Source organism: Ooceraea biroi, chromosome 1 (genome assembly GCF_003672135.1).
Source record: "Ooceraea biroi isolate clonal line C1 chromosome 1, Obir_v5.4, whole genome shotgun sequence".
NCBI classification, from domain to species: Eukaryota; Metazoa; Arthropoda; class Insecta; order Hymenoptera; family Formicidae; genus Ooceraea; species Ooceraea biroi.
The window spans coordinates 3,473,616-3,494,985 of record NC_039506.1 but is presented as its reverse complement, the minus strand read 5'-3'; the positions used below and the strand labels follow the sequence as shown (position 1 = coordinate 3,494,985).

The 21,370-nt window shown below is 39.2% G+C and overlaps 1 protein-coding gene across 4 annotated transcripts in view; it reads right to left on the bottom strand.

The window, feature by feature from the left end:
- Positions 1–21,370, bottom strand: part of LOC105280482 (protein alan shepard) — a 34,439-nt gene extending 13,069 nt beyond the window's left edge. For 2 of the 4 annotated variants that reach the window (XM_026974511.1, XM_026974516.1), the window contains exons 1-5: positions 19,433–21,369; positions 5,075–5,548; positions 4,334–4,548; positions 3,300–3,358; positions 2,968–3,059 (exon numbers count right to left, since the gene is read on the bottom strand). In XM_026974511.1, the coding sequence (XP_026830312.1) occupies positions 2,968–3,059; positions 3,300–3,358; positions 4,334–4,548; positions 5,075–5,548; positions 19,433–19,489 (897 nt within the window). In that variant the 5' untranslated portion in view covers positions 19,490–21,369. Of the gene's footprint in view, positions 1–2,934; positions 3,060–3,299; positions 3,359–4,333; positions 4,549–5,074; positions 5,549–19,432 lie in introns of all 4 variants that reach the window. The other 2 variants (XM_026974503.1, XM_026974507.1) reach the window with 2 other exon arrangements.

Below are 21,370 nucleotides of genomic sequence, written 5' to 3'. Positions count from 1 at the left end.
CCCTGGATATAGGATTAATGGAAAATATGATATATCGCTTTTGGTTGTAGTATTATATCGCATGCGACTGATCATTATTATCATTATTGTCAACATAATCATGGTCATTATCATGGTCATTATCATCACACAGTTGTTGGTCACACCCCGTGCTCTTTACCGCGACCAATTTAAGGAAACCATTCCATTGGAGTTAGTTGTATTGGGCAAATGGAACAAACAGGCGGGAGACCGATACTCTCTCGTTCGGCAGTGTGTGCCTCTTTTTTTTCTTCTCGTTGCTTTGAGGGAGAATCCTCGCGAAACATTTGAGAACGAAATATTGGGATGATGTTTATCAAGCAGAAACGGATCAAGTGCAATCGAATTTTTGATTAGTCAAAGCTACTAAAAGCATAATAAGAATGTAATATCTATATAAGATTTACTTAATTTTCTTGTTATATGCTTTAAACGATTTATTTAACTTGATTTTTTTTACATAATATTCATTCAAAATACGTAATATTTTTACGTAATAATATAATATCAGTGAATGTAATCATCAAGTAATTGATAATCGCGATTAACAAATATTTTTAATTTACGTTAACATACTTTTTATAAGAAAAAGTATGAAAATTTATATTGATGTCTAAAACTTCTTTTCTTCTTGAATAAAAAAAGCACAGAATTTGAAGTACTGTTATAACAAAAATGGCAAATCTCGTCCTGTTTCATAAATTTAATAAAACAGTTAATCGCGATTCTGAAATTACAATCGCGGAAATGGACAATCACACCGCCGAACAACTGCTATTGCGTCGACACTGACAAGTCTAATTTGGTAATACATATCGTCGGTTTGAGAGGCCTCTTTGAATCGCTAATGTTACATGGAGAACAAAATGGATAAATGTACGTTGCACAATATATCGATTTACCATACTAGAACTACTACTGATATGTCGCTCATGCTGCCATACTTCAATGTGATATTTCTTTTTCTTTCTTTTGTATTACCGAAGTTTTTTCATCGATTCATCAAGCAAGTTTTCTTTTTAAGTCAAATTCCAGGGGCAGTATTCATAGACGGGAATAATCACAGATTAACTTCAATTTCTAATTTGCAATCTTTAGTTGCTAATATTATTAATTATACAAATTTGAAGTCACAAATCGCTCTCTATTATTAAATCCATATTTCATGAGTGAGAGAGAAAGAGAGAGAATCACTATTTATTTAAACAATCAATTGGTATTCACAGCTCAATCTTTATCTGTTGCATTGCACAATCATCAATTCGTTAAGTAAACTTTTAGTTGCGATGGGAATTTACTTTAATATCTGTCACATTGTTTACTGATCACAAAGCTGAACGTTCTCGGAAGGGCTATAAATATTCAGAGGTTATGAATACAATATTAATAAATTAATAATTATTTTTATATCTATGAAAATTATGTAGACAAAAAAATATTAATTTGCGAAATTATAGATACGACCTCTAAAAAGACAAATGTATCTACTTCGATTAAACAGACGAGTATTGAATTTGCCTTTTATCGATTATCCATTGATTATATAATTTACGTAATTTATGTACACGTCTCTTTAATAACTATATATCGTTTCCGAAACGAATAATCGTAGACTGATGATAACTAGAAATTTATGAAACTATTTAATATCTTTAAATTCCTGAAAGGAACAATTGTAAACTAATAGGCAATTAGAGATTTGTGAAACTGTGATTTTTCGTCGAGTAATGAATACCTTTGTCGACTATGAAAACCATCCTTAGTTTCATGGATGGATCATATATCCGAGTCTCTATGAGGAGTTTGAAATTAGTGCTGAAATTCGCAGAATGTAATTTTCAGATTATGAACATGGCCGTAAAACATACTGTCGACATTAGCACAGTATCGGATATATATATTTGTGGCCGAGGTATAGCAGCAAGCACTGATAGAGATCTGGTGGGTATAAGGTATGTAAGATAGAATGACAGACAAAGTAGACGGAGAGAATTTCTAGACAAATGAAACGGAACAGAGAAAAACAGGTTCCTGATAAAAAGAACGTGGTTCACGATGTCCAGAAGAGATATAATAAGGAAAGAGTCGTTCGAAAATGAATAATTATTCATTATAAGGCATCATGCCTCCGATTTTTATCGAAATAATCGTTAACGCGCGATAGATTATTAAAACTACAAAAAAAATCACTACGAAAATTTAGATTTGAGTTATCTAACTTTGTAGCATCTTCAAAGTTAGTAAATTATAAAAAGTTGTAAGAGAAATGTTAATAATAACGGAAAAGATATCAAGATCTTCTCGTTTGCAATAAATCTTTCCACGTATGAAAACTTAGGTAAACTTGTCAACTGTATAAAATGATATCTTTGTGTCACAAATAACCAATTTGTGATTATTTTACAATAATAATTTATTATAATAACTGAAATGTTTAAAATAATAATTTGTATATAATGTTTAGAAATATAAAATAAAAATAATTATATAATTTACCGAGACATTAACTGTATAATATTTATTCCGTGTGTCCAATTGTAGATAAAATTGCCAACATTGAAGAAGGAAGAAATTAACATCAAAGACATGTCGCGCTTCATATTTATAATCGAAAGCAGCGTGAAAAAATTGAAGTATGCGGTTTCGATCGGCCTGGCGACGAGTACGCGCGGATAAATAGTGGTAACGAGAAAGGGGGATAAAGAGACAAATGAAAAACGTAACACAACGCAACAGACGGGCCGGGATGAAAAATGATAGAAACAAAAACAGAGAGACAGGAGCTAGAGAGATAGAGAGAAAGAGAAAGAGAAAGAGAGAAAGAGAGAGATAGAATGAAAGAGAAAGAAAGAGAAAGAGAAGGGTTTACTGTTACTCTGGTATTACTCTGTACTTGCATGCACAACCACGTACACTGTCCAGTCTACGGAGCAACCAGATACCCACTTTCGCCATCTGCGCTTGAATGCCCTTGGCGACCAGTGCTTTCACAGCACCCTCTGCCGCCATCGGTGACTCGAAGTCGACAAATCCATAACCTGCAACACAATCGTAACATTTTAAATAATGTTCCTTTTTTTTTTCAAGAAAATTGTGGGACAATATTCAATTATTTTTAGTAACAACATGATCGTCCGTGTGCATTACATCAATGTATACATTAAAGTGATACAGATGACACATTTCTAAGAAACGTCTATTCGCAAAGTGGTGAGGAGAAACTTGGCTCTAGAGATTTGATCAATTAAATATGAAAAAAAATAAATATGATTAATTACCTTTACATTTATTTGTATTCTTATCCAAAATTGCCTTGGTAGAAGTGATAGTTCCATATCTGCAAAAACATCGGATTTCAGTGTAACATACTTGTATTTGCAGCTTAATTACTTATTTACTATAGATTTACTATAAATTAGAAAAGCTATTAATATATAAAATAAGCTTAATATTGATTAATACATAATTAATTACTAAATATATAATATGTAATTAATGTAATTAATATAAAAAATAATTACTAAATATTAAACTCCAGCTTCAATACATATTTATTAATAATAAATTTATCAACTATCAATATATTAGGTATATGCAAATGTTTTGAACATTTTGCACATTTCACTTTACATGCAGTATATGCAATACAATTCACTCATCTGCTCTCGTTTTCTACTATTTTCTGCGATTTCGAATCCCGTTGCGAAAAGTTTTTTCGTATTACAGCCACATCCCGAAAATATCCAGTTAAAAAGTATCGATTGGAATAAATGGTAATCCTAAGGCGAATGAATCCAATTGAATGAATACTTTATATACGGAACAATTTTCCCCAAATCCAAAATGGTTTGCTGAATGCAGAAAATATGTATAAAGCATATCCAAAGCTTTTCATTGCTCATCGCGTTCACTATTGTTTTTCAAAGTTATATTTATCGTGATATAAGAAATAATTTAAATCATGACAGACGTTTTACAAATTTCGATGCCAATTCTCCAAAAATGTAAAAAGGCAAAATTTTATTTCAAGTTTGATAATACCATAGCGCTGAAAAAAAGACTAGAACTCTTGCATACACTTAATGTATAATTTACTTCCCTAATAATGTACAATTTCCAATTCTAGTTCGGTTTTTATTAATAGATATTTTTTAAACAAATCGCAATTAATAACTATATATTTATATTTGTATTAACAATATATTTATCTGGTCTTTTAACGAAAAATGCATGTTCTCGATTAATTATCTTGATAAATAAAGATATACGAGATATACAAGGATCAAATGCCAGTAATATAACGATTACTTACTGAGAACACATATTAACGAGGTCTTTATCAGTCGTGTTTTGGTTGAGGCCACGAATATATAGGTTCGTTTTCGACAGCTGCTCCGCCTGTTGACCCTGCATAGCATTATTGCTGAGACTCGTGCTCATTGTCCCGCTTTGGCTGCCGGTAGCACTGCTTGAGCTGCTATTAGTGTTTGCCGGGGATGAAGCTGTAGGCACACGCTGTCCACCGTACTACAACATTAAAATTACATTAAAATCATATTGACAAGATACTCCAAGAGGAACAATAAGCACTGATTTTATACTAATTTTTCTTTACTAAATCAAATGTCGAAACACAAAGTAATGGCAGAATTTGTGTTACAACATAGTAATCAACATGATAGCACAGCGTTACGACATAATAATGTCATAATTCAATGCACGGATACAAATTCTCAAATTTTCGCGGTTAAATGAAGCTTCTTCGAGAATCTAACATGTTTCCTCAAGGAATCCTAAATAGGACCTGCAATCGAGATCAAGGTGCAATTCATTTCGATTTAAATATCATGTGGAGCACCGAGCACTTACTGAAACGATTCATTTCTTTACATCCAAACTGTTTACCGCAACAATTTTAAGTTGTGCCATGATCCATGTCGATTCTGGCATGTTAAAAGTCAGCATACCATTGATCGATATCGCGCTTTCGGGAAGGGGGAAGAGGAAGAGAAGATGAGGGAATGCTCCGGCGGACAGGTGACGCGAGACTCACCGTCGCGTGTTGTGCGTATGTCGCGGTGACGAACGGATTTGTGGCGGGCAGCTGTTGGGGACCACCGCCAACCGCGGTTGCTGTCGCCGTTGCGCTCGGGTATCGCGTGTAAGGCGGATACGCGCCGGACGCCGCTGCCGCCGCGGCCGCGGCCGCGGCCGCGTGCGACGGCGCTGTGCTCCAGGCGGCTGCACCACCGCCACCGCCACCGCCACCGCTCGCACGATACTGCACTGGATTGCCACCGCGTGGTCCGCCGCCTGCATTTCCCTTCAATCCGTGGCCGCCGCTACCACCGCCGCCGCCGCCACCGCCGCCACCACCCGCACCGGCAGCAGGTCCCACACCAACACCCCCGGCACTAGCAGCACCGCCACCGCCGCCGCCACCACCGCCGCCGCCACCGCCGCCGCCGGCGCCGCCAGCGTTACCATTGTTGGCGCCCACGTACGTCGGCCTCGGCCCGTTTGTATTCTGAAAATTCAAAGAATTTTTATTAAGTTTCAAATTGTCATTATTAACTTGTAATTATTAACTTATGATTAATAATATTTATAATTAAAATATTATTCATTTCATTTAGCCTCGATTACTTGTGACGTACGTCTAGAAATCTTTTTGCCTTGAGGGCAGGATAACATTTGTAATAAAAAATTGCTAACAATGTAGTAAAATAACTAAAAAAAACTTTTTTAAAGGAAATAGGTTTCTTCTAGATTATAAACCAAAAACTGATATAAACAAGATTTGAAAATCTCAGTATATTTTATTTCAAATCATGACTTGATAATGCAATAAAAATATTTATTCTGATCGAACTATGTAAGAAATCTAAATAAAGAAATCTATATGAAAAATATTCTAGAAGAATATTTTAATAGAAAGCTATCAGAAATTTTCTGTCTCTTGATCAAAATAGTTGTGCGGAAATACTAAATGATTAGGAAAGGAAATGAAGAGAAATTAAACATGATGTATATCATGCTTATCAATTTTGACGTGATGCCGTCATTCAAATCGATAGACTCTAACGATGCGCTCTTATCACGTAATAACTTGATGATCGTTGCCATGTTTGCCATGATTTATCTCTTAGAGCAAAGAAATGCACATTCTTGGCTTAGTATTTTGAAAATGATTAGTACTCATCTTACGCTCTGTTATCTGTGATAATAATTCAACTAAATATGAGTGCGAATATATTATTTCCTCTGCGTAATAAAACAGATAACAATTTATTAAAAAAATAGAGAAAACTTCATAATTTAATATCACATTTTCGTGAATAATTTACACGATTTATTACTCAATATTCTTACGTTTTATGTTAAAATAAATTGTATCTTGCATTTCATTATCGCCATTTGACTAAACTGAACTCTTAAGATATGCCTGTCAGATTACGCATGTTGGTTGATCAAATCGTAATCTCAATCTCCAATACTGATACCGGCTTTAGAATCTCTTTCGCAGAATAATCGCTATAAAGCTTGGCATAGCAGAACAACCGTATTTCTGCTTAAACCATAAAAGATATATGCAGATTGAATTACACCTTTGTTTACTGACTATAAAAACAAATAAAATTTTAGCGTATTTCACCGCTCTATGTTCTGGAAAAGGAGGAGAGTACGCGAGAAAGAATAATTCATTTCGATATACAATGTAAGAGGGAAGACAGTTTATATCATTTTTCGTTCTTGACGTCATAATTTAATATGACCGCGGCAAGAAGCGAGGAGCCTTAATATCGATGCAACCATCATGCTGGCCTCGATCGATTTCCTCATACTATTTTAGAAAGCGATCGCGTTTCGCCGGCCTCGTAGTTTCGCGCGCACGTCGTCGGCCGTGCACGTCGATAAAGCAAAGAGAGAGAGCCCCTACTCGTTATCGTTTATCAGTGACCTCGCGCGGTCACGCCTCTCCGATAACGAGAAAGAACGAGCAACCAGTCGGTCGGTCTCTCCCTTGCAGCCTTCACCCTCTTCCTCGTCTTGGCTCGAGCTTCCATTCTCACGACGATACATTAGGACGCACCTTTCTAATAGCATTTAACAGCATCGCGTAGATCGCGATCTATCGATGTTGGTCGTGCGAATCGTAGAGAAAATATCGAGGAACAGGATTATCGTTTGTTCCAACTTCCCAGTTGTTAACATTATATATTTTTAATATAATCTATCATCAAAATCATATTCCTAGATGCAGCACGATTAGATTTATAAGCGTGCAATAAACTGCGCGTTGTAACTAGTGGCGAGAGCGATAATCTAGCAAATAAAAGATCCTAGATAAAGACCTGATCAAACTTAATCTCGTCTTTTTATTAAGAGTTTAGAACATTTTTCCTTCAAGATTATCCGCGCGCGCGCGCGCGCGCGTGTGTGAGGGAGAGAAGGTACTAACAAGAATAATCACCTGACAAATGAAAGAATTCTCAAATTCGATTACCGGTTCAATTATGCGTGTCCAGTATTTCCGTTTTCATTCATGTCTGCATATATCAAAACCAAAGTAAGACAAAGAATATAATTTTATTATTTATTAATATATTTTTTAAAAGACTCATCATCGCTTCTCATCTTTAATCTCTTATCATTTTAAATATCGCATGATGTTTTAAAGCAAAAGACTCAAAACTGATAAAAATATTCTCAATTCTGAGAGAATGAGTTCCGAAGAACGCACTCTGTCAGTTAGGGGCAGACTGATTTAGGTATAATTTTCGCTCCGCTGACACATCGACAGAGACATGATGAAACCAGACGAATGATTCCAACATGGTTAACCATTAGCAGTGTGACGCGGCCCTCTGTGATGACTCCCAGTGAAATAGAGAACGACGTGCGAAATACGCGGCCGTATCGTGATCCGGCCAGAGAGACCGATTGACCGGATGTCGCTTCCTGCTCACCACGTCTGTACTGCGCGTCATTGTAACGAGAACTCTATCCGTTTGTCTGTGCAATGCCCGTCCTTTCGTGTGTGTCATCGTTTGCTCTTTCGTACGAGCTCGAGTCACAGTCCAGTATTAATGATATTTTATATTGCGTTAACAGTTTATCAGTATCTTGAAATCTGACCCAACAGTACCCACTAACCCTCGGTCACCAACTATAAACATTAATTTCTTTTCGAAGTAAAATTGCGCGCGAATACTTGTCTGGCACTAAAATTTCGTAAGGGTTCACTTAGGCCGGTATCATAGTCCGTTCTTACAACGAAACAGTCTTAAGCACACCTTATTTAGATATTAACAGCTATCAACAGCTTTCTGATTAGCTAACAAATAACTTAAAATCATATTTAAGATGACCATAATATAAGAACAGATTACGAATACCGGCCATAACTTTCTCTTTTTGTTTGTCTAATGACTCGAAGTCTAATGACTTTGGCCGGTATTCATACTCGGATCCTATATTTAAAAGACCGTGTTAAATATATCTTCAGATATGCCGTGGCCAATGAAATGATCCGTACAACATCCGTAACATCTGAAGATGAACTTAAGACAGTCTTAAATATAATATTCGATTATGAATATCGAATATTCATAATCTATAATTAATAATTGGTAAAAGAATCCATGACATTTCTCTTGAAAAATCAATACTTTCAAGCCAGCTATCGAGAGAACATAAATACTCTTGTGAATATCTACGATCAATACAGCTCTCGGCTGTGTAGTGAAATTTCGGAAATTCGGTCGACCTTGCTACGTTATCATCTGTTGTACAATAGGATCCGAGGCGTATCGCGAATGAAGGATCTCGAAACCCGAATTTCATATCTCGAATAAAGGAAACCCGATTTTGTTGGGGACTTGCTCTAACGGCACGCTATTTACTATCGTTTCCACTTTATAACAGCACATCCTTTTCGCGAGGCGCGCAAGTGAGCGAACGTGCACGTTTTATCGTGTCGGCCGTATTATCACGGCGCGGTTGTTAATTGGATGCGCTCAACGAGTATCTCGCGCTTTCTTTTAAGAATGAGGGGGATGGGTCCAGGATGTGCGCCAAATACCGGAGAAATACATGCGTGCGTGCGATCTCTCCTACTCTCGTTTGTGTTACGCTCTATTAGCGAGCGGACACGCGCTCGCGATATCCCGGAATGCGCTTTTCGATCTCCTTTTATTATTGTTTGGAGAAATTCCCGCCGTACTGCCGTGAAAATCTCGCGCCATACGCCGTTGATGATAAATTCAGCTGATTTGGATTTCCAGTGATTTTCCAAAAGATCGCGGCATGCATACATGATATACAGCATTAGAAAATATGCCCGATATACCGAAATGTGTATGTACTAATATCTTAATAATTGTTATCCATAATTGGTAGTTTTAATTTGAAATACAACGTATGATCATAATCCATCATTCCTTTCAAGTGCGGAAAATAACGCCCGTGATAATTACGGACAATCGCGGACGATTCTAGGCCTGCGGCGAGAAATCATTGCGACGCCTGGTGCATCCTGGTCGCGTATATATTCTTTCCAGGTGAAGAAACGGAATATGCAGCATGCAGGCATTTGCAAACATTCGGCGAGCGAGAAGGAATTCTTTCACGCGCAGGCAAGCAGATGCACGACTGATGCAGCCACATTTTCCGCATCTTGTGTGCGCTTGCACATTCGTATGCTGACATACTAACTTCGTGCACATGTTGATCAGAGATTTCATCACAATCGGCATACGTCTAATCCTTTTTTCCAAAAACGTTAAACAATTCAAATCTAAAATAATCTTAAATAATAAAATAAACCAAAAGATACAATCATGTTAAAGCTAATGTATTATAAATTTAGTTTCACGCTTTAGTAAACTAGATCTGATCTAATTGGCTATAAAATTATCTTTCTATGATTAAAAACTAAAATTCAGAAGGGATTAGGCACCACATTGCATATAAAGTACTTTCGCAGATATTTATCTTTCAACATGAGCGACAAGTTCAGTTCGTTGACTACGAGTATACTGCGTTGATGGAGCATCTATCGTCGAGAATGCGTACATATACTATGCAGGAAGGAAAACTGTACGCGTTACACGCGTTTCGCGAACAACACGTCTCGTCTACGTGAGTAGCGGCGTGAATACACGCGCGACTACGTAGAACACATGTGTGCAGCTCGCAGAAAGGATGAGGCGAGAGCACACGAGAATGCATAATAGATAATGCAACGGATGCAATGTTACTGAGAATCGGTAATCAGCTAACAATAACGTTTACTTCCACTTCCAATTTTTACAAGGATATAATATTTTCTTAAATAAAATATTTTATGTAAAAAACAATTTTTTTTAATCGGAGTATTCTGGAAGTTCTGTGTATTGGTAGTTTAATGATGCTTTCTTCCAAGAACAACTTAATCGCATTAATACATACGAGCTGAAATCATTAACGTTGATAAAAATGCAATACGCGTATCCGTCAGTGAATTAGTCATTATTCAAAATCGCTAAAAAAAGAGCATGTTTCAAGTGTACTATTGATGACTATATATGCACCTAATACTTCAATATATTTGATAAATTGTTGCACAATTAGACTGTCTGAGTAATTTGAAATTACTGCTGTATTATTTATTCCTGGCATATTTTCTCCCAAGAACCCTACAAAACTGTAGTTAAGAAACAGAAAAAAAAACCCGTTGGGACGAGGAAGTACGTGGCTGGCTGAGTGCCTGGGTGTCTCGGATTTTACTTTATCCGAGTTTAGGCTGGCGGCGAGTATTATTAGCCGACGTGGCGTGCTTCCGTCTCCTTATAGCGCACAGGAAACAATGCGGCGGCAAGGGATGTATCAGTAATATAACCGTGGAATACCGGCTTTGCACGGACGTTGGAATTGATCGTAGTTATCGTAATATAGTTGCGTATAACTTACGACGAGTATGGATTCCGATGATATATCAACGATCATATAACTTTACGTCCTTACGTTACATATACAAGATCGTCAATAACATACGTGTCGCAATAACACATCATTTCACTTGTAGCAGTAAGTTCTCCGACAAATCTGGAGAATTATTCCTGTTGAAAATATTGTAACAACTTCGACAGTCGAAACTCTTCCTGTTTTTCATTAAACATAAACTATAAAAAAATTAATGAAGTATCGCCTTTTGTGCAAAATAAGCAGCGTTTAAATGCAAAATTCCACTGGTAATTTTGTTGTATTAACACAAAAGTCTGCTATTTTTATCCTTGTCCTTCAAGATACGATTTTAGCATTTTTCGAATTTAACTCGACTTTTCCGAAAACGTAGCCAAATAGAAGTCGTTAAGCATTACAAGAACACTGGTCGTACATAGTTATCGCACAAAAGTATTCGGGAAAAGGAAAATCCATATGCAAGAGTTAGCAGAAAATTCTGTTTGAAACAATAATGAATCTTAAGTCACATTTATCATGATTATGCACGAACAGGAACACACAGATATCTTCATAGGTTCTATTCTTATAGCATCCAAATAAAAAGGAAGTTTTGTCTCCTTTTGAAAATGTCTTTGTTACACGACAAGATGAGTGAGGAAATTTGAGGAAAGAATGTGGAACCGTTCTCACGTGATTTAAAATAATTTTGAATTGGATAAACACTGAACGATTCACAACCGAAAAATTATATCTTGTCCTTTCTTTACATAATAATCGAAAATTATTCTTTTTTTTGTATAGTTATCTATGTAACTATTATCTTGAATATTATTATTACGACGATATAATATTTCTAACATTTAACATATCATCTTTTACTGAATATAATATTTAATTAAAATTTTCTCTCTTGAACATATAAAATCTACACAAATCAGCAACATATAAGAAAATAATACAGATACAAATAAAATCTTAAAAATACATCTGGCGAATTAGCATGTCACAACTAGGCGAATGCATTAGTTCGTAAGATCTAATTTTATTAGTATAGTACAGACAGCGTGATAACTCAATTAATATACTGAGAACATTTTTAGTTTTAGATATTCATTGTGTGCCTGTGTGTTCATAAACAAATTGCAAAATAAAATAATTTTTTATTTTATTTCTTAATAAAAGACTATACTTAAAACTTTTAACTTGGAAATATATTATTTCTTATCACTAAATTCCGAATCTTCCAAGATCTGAGAAAAATCGCTCGATCACGCGTCATGAATCATGTTTGCCAAGCGCATCATGAATCATGCTGTCGCGAGTCATCGTGCCACAAAGCATTCACAACACAATCGATTGTATATCGCGCATTCTTCATTATCACACGTCGATGTTGACGCACAAAACATTTCTGTGATCCAATAGTACAAAAATGGAAAACGAGCTTAACTACGAAAAAAAGTTTATAAAAGAAAGATTTTAATCTCAGTAGATATTAAATTGCAATATCCCGTAAAATCAACGAAGCAAGAAGGTGAAGCTATTTTTCTAGTGATTAAAAAATGATAGTGATTTAAATGACTTGAGGTTCGCCCACTTTGAGTTCGACCTGTTCAAATATCAAGACATTCCTAACACCAGTAACAAGGAAGAACCAAAGAACACAAGAATATGTTGTCACAAGACAAGATAAAATATGTTGTTCAGATAGAATTCTTTCTTCTAAAATTAAACGAATTTTTCACACCATTCAGTGCGAAAAAATCTTCGCTTCCTACATCAAACAATGATGCGATAAAAGTGCTGCTCGCCATGCACAGGCAGGCAGGGCAGGCAAGCTGTCGCAGACAAGCAATGAACCTTGACAGCGTGTATCTAGGCCGGTGTTCCTCTCTTCTCTATCCTTCTTTCTCTTTCTCTAATCCTAGATCCCATCTCATCTTAGTCTCTATCAGCGACAATGAAAGGCCAAAGAAAGTATTTGCCAAAATTGCACGGTACGAAATTTGTTTTGTTAGAGACAAATTCAGAAAAGAATTTTCTAAGAACGCAAGTTTACCAGAAAATACAATAGAATTTTAGAATAAATTTTTATATTCTATTTGCTGAGCAAGCTGTTCCTATGCAGGATGTATCTTTGTATAAGCTACTTGGGTTTGTTTGTTTCCCTATCTTTTCTGTTTATTATATATCACCTATATCTTAAATCTATCTGAAGGATTTTTATCTCTATTGATGGCACAAGACAACGCACGAAAGAAATCATTCTACAGAAGACAATGTTATTTGTAAAGAAATTTAGGATGTCAAACTACCACTTGGTTCGCGTTTTCGTTAACTCTATTATATAACGCTAATAAAACCTGTATATCAAAATACATTAATTAATTTGCAATTATTATTCCTTGTTATAATTTATTAGTGAAAAAACTCCACTTCACACACATACTATTTATACTAAAATCAGAAAACTTCAATAAATCAAACACATAAATTTCACGAGGGAGTAATATACAGGATTATATGTCGCACCATATTCGACGAAATATTTGTGTACCGGATCGAATTTCGAATTTCATGTTCGTGTCGCATCATGGCAGAAGCACCGTCTCTCTTCTTCTAGCGGCGACGACAACGACACGTTAGAAAGGCCGCGGCACGTCGGACGGACGGATGGACGGACGGCCTTGACACCACCGACCGGCGTCGTCATCGGGTACCGTTGTGCACCGCCGTGCCGCCGGCCGGTAAACTTCGTGAATGGCGACTGCCGTGAGGTGAAGTGAGACGGCAAGACCGCCGAAGTATGCAGGTAGAGATTTTATGAAGAGACGGTATAAAGCATTCGCACGAATGTCATTGTGTCTCGGCCATATCGTAACGCTGCAGAACGTGATACTGCACGCGCAGACAACAATAAGACATGATCCGTCCTTACGAACATAAACAATTAGAATCGCAAACTGGTGGACGATTATTCATAAAAAGTTAGAAAAAGTAATTATTTTCTTAACGAGTTTCTCGCGAATTTCTCGCGTTTCATTAGTCTTTTATGTATGTTAAGTTCAGACGATTTCATTGTCAGACGATTTGCTAAAGAGAAATGCTCTCGAACGGAAAAAAGCTTAGTAACATATGATTTTCATTATCATTATTCTCATTTTCAAAATGGCTTTTCTCGGAATCGATAGAAATTACTGTGTGCTTTCAGCTTGTTTTACGCTACGCGATCTTCCAAGAATTTCTCACGACCCAGAAATTCTAAAGAGACGCGGCGAAAGATACCGCCCAAGATGCGGAAAAGGGTGGCGGACAATCAGGATTGCGTCAGAGCGGGAAGAGAGTGCAGCAGGGTGGAGAATAGGCGCAGCAAGGATGATATCGATTAACCGCGGGCTCGCAGCGGTCGGCGCGACGCCAAAAGGACGGGCTGGCCCTTCTTCTCTTTCTCTTTCCGGAAATTTCCCTTTTCGCACGCCTTCCGGTGTTCGAAATAATCCCCAGAAATGCGGGCTTAATGGAGCGCGGAATCAAATCAGAAGGGTGAGGTGTTGCTAACGCTAATGCGGCCCGCGGTGACTCGCGACAGAATTCCACCCTCTAAGAGAGAGCACTCGGAAAAATGGTTGGGAAATTATTCCAAGCTTTCTACCTCTTTTCATTACATTTACGTAATATCATTCATATAAATTTATTGTATAATTTATATATTTATCTGGATTTCTTTAACTGGTTCTCATGCATTAATCACGATTGTATATTATAGCGGTGTCGACTGCTAAGGTGAAACAAGTAAGCGATACGCCAACATTCTATAATCAGAATACGGCTTCGGTTTTGTTTTCGCTCTAGTGTTCACGGCAAGAATCTCGATTCGCCGTAAAAACGAAAGAAAAAAGAAAAATGATGTGTGTCCGAGTCAAAATACCTAATGCAACAATTAGAATGCGTTTTGATCGTCAACACCTGAGCATCCTAAAATTTACATTAATCATTTACCACATCACTTAAATATTAATAAAACTTGAGAAAATAACGGAGCGTTTAATATTTTAATTAATAAAGAAAAAACATAAAAGAAATTTTGAAATAATGAAACAATATTGATATATTCTTTCATGTTAAAAATTAAAAGCATTGTAATATCGAAAGAATATTAAAGGTCAAGCGTTAAAATATTAATAGTGAAATATTAAATTTTACGTACGATGCGAAATGATTATCAATATCGTTTTCTATTGCTTCAGACTCGCGTGATTAAAATTCCGATCATAAAACGCGGTCGAACTGTGATACATAGAATGACGATTAAACATGTTGACCTATCGCACGAGAATAACTCCGAGGGTTTTGATTAAATATTTTATGAGAAGATCATGAAGTTTATGAAGAGATGATTATCCTTTTATGAACTGGTCTTGTTCGTTGTTCACGATGTAATTATATTGTACATTTGGAGAAAATCTACGTGGATTTATATATGCTCGGATCAATAATCGTGTCGACTGCATTTGTACGCGCAAATTTAATAACTGACGTTTAATAATGAATGACGCTCGAGCGCATTCAGGTAAACAATTTCATTTAATGTTACATAGTCGAGTTGAAATAAAATAGCACGTTCCCACTTGTGTATAATACAAAAGAGAAGGAATGCGCACGTATGTAGGATAAAAATATAAATATAAGAACTAAAAATTAAATAAAACTCCAGCCAAATCAAATTAACGCAAGAATTGTGTTAAGCATTCGCTTAAACCGAGAAAATAAGTGGCAAGCTGGTGCATCGAATAATTTTCATCGAATTCTGATTGTTATTTGATAACCTGGTATCCGAGCGATATATTTTTATCACTATACTATAGTAGCTATATAATAAAATGCATGGCACAGTTAAGTCCCGACAATTTGACAAACATTGGAAAAATAAGTCTCGCCATCAAACGAAAATACATTAACTTGTCGCTAGGCAACTTTCGAAAGAAGTCTGAGTGATTTCGCTTTCTCTTTCTTTCGCACATTTATTTAACCAAAGCGTGATTGTTCTATCGGTGCGGTTGATAAAGACGAAAAGAAAAATATGGCTATCTATCCTAAAAAGCGATAAAAAAGAAAGAACACTAAGCCGATATAGACGATCTTATCAGATCCTTTCTCGTTATCGAGATACCAGCGATAATACTGCGAATTCCAAGGAGCATAGAGAACTTGTGGACAATATTTTCTTCATTTTTCTTGGTTTCCTTCATTCTTTCTGATCTCCATTCCTTTATTCATCCTTTTCTATTACTAATTAAGTTTGCTGACTTATTTAGCTTTGAAAATAACTTGTGTGCCTATATTTCACCAAATTTCTACTGTTAAAAATGCTTTTGGTAGTCTTCGATCAAATGGTATTACGATATCGATAAGGATGAATTTCATGCTGCAATCATTATGAAATCCTTTAAATTCAATATGTACATATTCACGCGCTCGTATGGACTACGAGGAGCAAAATGCACATACGTGTATTGATGATCATTAACCACCACGTATTATTCCGCAGCAATTAACGCGCGATCCGGAGCAAATTACGAGCAAGCGAGGCGTGAAAAGATTTAATTAACCAGCAGCAATGTGTCCATGTTTCTCGCGTTTCCTCGCGAAGGCTCATCTCAAGGGTATGATTTCATGATTAAGTCTACCAAGTCTAAAATATTACCGATTCTTGTAGGATCACTAAATAATTTTATTTTTTTATACTATTTATCATATATATTTTATTACTGAATCATCAATCAGATTAGTAATTATTAGCATCATCTTGCGTTATTGTAATCTCACTTTTTTAATACATATTACGTACTGCAATAACGCGGAAGTTACATTTTGCTTTTACTATTACTCACTTTGGCCACGAGTATTCATGTAGCATATCAACATGTCATTTATCTGCTCTTGAAAAATATAATTTACACGATTCAGCGATGAGACGATAGCATCGAATCACCCGTTATAAGAATCGGTCACTTATCGCACCGCGACAGAAGGCGCGTGCATAAAAGAAATCTAAATCGGGACAGAGCTCGTCGCGAGAGATGAACAGCTGTTTTGTACAACGATGATCGTGGCAGAGTCGCTTGAACTCGTCCATCGCGCGCGATAACCTCTCTCCGACGGTTGTATTAAGTGAAGGGTAAACCGATGATGGTGTATTCACCGACAGGGGTAAATCGCCAATCAACACGAACATGCACTAATTTTACGACTGCAATACAACGTACAATCGTCGTCTAGGAGAATTATTGTGGCGCCAGGTGCGTCCGAAGATTAATGGCATATAGTTTGGCATATAGTCGAGCGTCACAGAGTTAAAATTATAATCCTAATGAAATATGTTCACAGTTTAAACTGAAATTTCTTCTCTCACTCCGTCCATATTGTCATATGCATCTCTGCGATTGGGTAGAAAGATTCGTAAACTTTCTTCCAAACTCGTATAAGCAAGTTGTATTAATTTCATATCTTTCATCTTTTCAATCATTTTTTAATTATAGTTTTTGAGACATTTTAAAATAGTATTATATAATAATAATACTGCTAATACATTAAATACAGTTGATTGATGTGACTTCTATGCATATTAAATATTTCCTGATTTCTAAAAGAATATTTTCCAAGAAGTTCAATATTCGATTTCTTACGGGTTTTACTTTCTATATCCCTTACCGCATACGGTATATTCAAAACCTGGCTGAGAATTTCAGGAATCATAGGTCAACTAGGGTCCTAGGACCCTGGGATTCTTCAAATTCAAAGTAACGAATTCGTGCCCATCGAATTTCTAGCATTCGGCTTCTCGAGTTCCATGCTAAAATTAGCAACCTGTGCAACGAGAGAACGCCGTTGTAACTTGCAACTCGACTGTCCGCCATGGAGAGTTTCTACTTTCGTCTAACACGAGACACAGCCTTTCTAAAGACATCCTTTTCGACCCCCCGCTATTCTCCTATCGGCAAGCCGCACTTAATGTTGCTAAATTTTATATCCCTGTTAATTTGCGAGTTTTAAGTGCATATTTATAAAATAATGGCAAATATATAAATAAATAGAAATGCACAATTTTTTGTGGAAATTATGGTAATTCTTGAATTGCAACATTAAAAGAGAGATACGAGTTCTCTCAATGCGTCTGTTATTCTTTTCTCTCCCTTTCTCTCTTTTACATAATTATAAATCCAATTAAGTCTCGGAAATATTCATGACGCATATATAGCATATTAACAGCATACATCAATATGCTATTAATAAGCTATATTAACATGTACAATTGTATTTCTTGTACAACTTTTATTAAACATTTCTATTTCAGAGTTAACACTTTTGTCAACATGCGTCACGCGTGACGCATTTCGTTACAGTGGTAAACCGATAGAATAACATTGGTACAATCTGAAGCACAATTCTGCATTACACTAGAAATACATATTGTAATCGATGAATTATGTATTTGTTTCTCGATCGAAATAGATGAAACGGAGGAAACAAATTTTTTTCATCTCTTTAAAAATGACGATAACGGTTTCGTGAAAAGGAAAGAAAGGAATATACCGAGGCGAATCGAGTGTCCGCGGCGGGTGCGTAAGGGCGAGCGAGAGAAAACGGAGAACAGAATGAGGCAACGGGGGAAGGGGAGAGGGGCAGGGGAGGAGGGTACGGCAGGAGCATAGAGACGGTCGAAAGAGGTATGGAGAACACGGACGGAGGAGAGAAAGAGACGACTGGGTGGGGCAGCAGCCGGACGCCCCGCGGCAAACTGTCAAACTACGCCGGCGGTTCCGCAAACTATCCCGGCTCGTCGTTGGTCACCCCCGTGATCAAAACTCTCTATAGGTTTCCCACGCGTGCGCGTGCGTTACTCTTTCCACGGACGCGGTTCCGCATGCGTGCGGAAACGGTATTCGGACAGGTATATCGTAAAAAAGGAACGAAAAGAAGAGAGAAGGAAATAAGAAAGGATTAGGTTATGTTCGTTCCGCGAACGTACCGTGCTGTCGCGCTCGAGACGAGCACTCGCGCGTTGGGAGACGGGTCCGAGTTGAGAAAGACGGGACCGGAAGTGCGAAGGACGAAGTAAAAATCACGGCGTATTCTGGGGAGAAATAGTCCTGCTGAGGCACGTTTTGCACTTTCGAGGGACAAAACCGTACACGGACGTATCAGCAGAGAGAGAGAGACGGAAAAGACACGGAAGAACACGCGACACGAGATATCGAGAGTAATAAAGCGAAAAGTACGGCGTCCGAGTTTGTCGTCACGCGCCACGTTAGCACGCGCTCGCGCGCACAACGGAGCTGCGCGAGGCGAGCGGCGGCTCGCACTGCGCACCCGCCGTCGGCCAAGAGGACCGAGAGAGAGAGAGAGGATGGAGAGAGAAAAGGAAAGTCGAACGTACTCGCGACTCACTCATGGTCGTACTCACCATCATTTTGTAGTTCATCTTCCTCGGCGCGGCCACGTTTTCCATTCTCACGGACATGTTAGCGGCTTCGTGGCAACTGCCGTACGTCGCACCGTCGAATGGACGATACAGCTGCGGTCGCAGTGGCAATAACAATAATAACAATAATACGCCGGCGCGACGCTGCGCAGCCTAAAAACCACCGTCAGCCGTCGCGGCCGCCGGTCGCTCTCGCGCCGTTGCTCCGGTTCTTTCACCTCCTCCCTCCGGTCCCTCCCGCAGCACCGCTGCCCGCGCGTCGGCGTTCCGCTCGTCCGTCCGCTCGCTTCCCGGGGACGTCGCCCGTCGATGCACCACCGCGCGACGCGTTTTCTCGCTCGCCACCGGCGGCACTGGTCGCAGAACTGAGCAGAGAAATCGCGCGCTGTAGCGCGCTCGCGCGATCAGCGAACGCGAGTCCGCACTCTCCGGCCGATGGAAACCAGGGTGAAGCGTCGGCAGAATGAGAGACCGCGAGGAAAGGAGAAAGAGTGCGTGCGTGTGGCTGCCGATACAGTGTGGGAGTACCGGGCGAGACGCTGTGCTCGGCGGCGTGTGTAGTGACGAGGGGATGGCCCAATGGCGGCGCGGTGGGAGGGGGTGGTTAGGGTAGGGACTGACCGTAACGTATCCCACCGTATCGTAGGTTTGGGCTTTAAGGTCGTCAACGAAATTTAACGCAATAACAAACTACTTCGTGCGTCGTCGGGCCGTGCCGAGAGAGAGCGAACGCGCGCGCAATTTGACGAGAGAATGCGAATGAAGAAGGAAAGACTAGAGATAGAGACAGAGACAGAGAGAGAGAGAGAGAGAGAGAGAAAATAGAAAAGAAGAGAGAGGCCGATGGCTGCCGATGGCGATACGAGCGACGGATGTCAAGAGGGTGTGTCGTGAATCGTAGCGCACTTCACCACTTACTACACTTATTATTGGCCGCCGCCGCTGATACCGATGCTACTGCCGCTTTCAACTAATCACATAGCACGCCGGTGGCCGGTCGTCGCATTCCACTCTCGTCTCGCTTCGCGTCGTCGTGCTCAACCCTTCTCGCTACTGCATATGCCCCGTATTAAACGCACACGCGCACGCATGCACTGCACACAACCGACGAACGTCCCGAAAAACGGGTAATAAAACGAAAAATAAAAGAAACCGGAGAGCGCGCAACACCGCGCTGCGCCGCGCCGGGAAACGGAGAGGCCGACGGCGCCGCGTCCGCCTCTCGTGGACCGCACCGTGCGCCTGAGAACGGAGCCGCCGCGGCGCGTATTATCGGCCGCTTCTCGCTTTCAGCGCGCCGCTGCGTCGCCGTACGGTCGCCACCGTCGAGTGGCGGCGAAGGAAGCGGTGCGCCGCGCCGTCGTCGCGGCCTCGCCTCGCGATCGGTCTCGTTCCTCGTCGAACGGGCGACCGCAGCCTCGGCCGTCGCCGTCGCAGCCGTTGCGTCTAGCGACTACCGCTACTCGCCGTCGCGGCTGCCTGGCGAAGCGCGCGCACGCAACGGCCGATCCTCCAGATATCCGTTGGTCGTTTCTCCGATTTCCTCCTCCGCCGCTGCTTCCGGTTGCCGTCGCCGCGACAATCCTCTCGTATTTCCCGTTCCCGCTTTGGCTCTTCCCTCTTCGTCCCGCGTGCTTCTCTCTACCTTCCGCGTAGAACGAGCGGCTCTCCTCTCAACGGTCGTCGTACAAATTACACACCGCGTTGTCTCGCGGGGGCACACTACTTTAATTTTACGGCGCGTTTATTACAAAAATAGAACTTGCGTGTTAACGTGTAATGCGTATGTGTGTCTCTCTCGTGTGTTTCCCTTAAATAAGATTAATGTACAATTGGTTAATTGTTACTATAGGAAACATTTAGTGTATGTGTTGTCTTGTAGGTAGAGACTAAGCTACTGCCCGGCGAGGTGCGCCCATC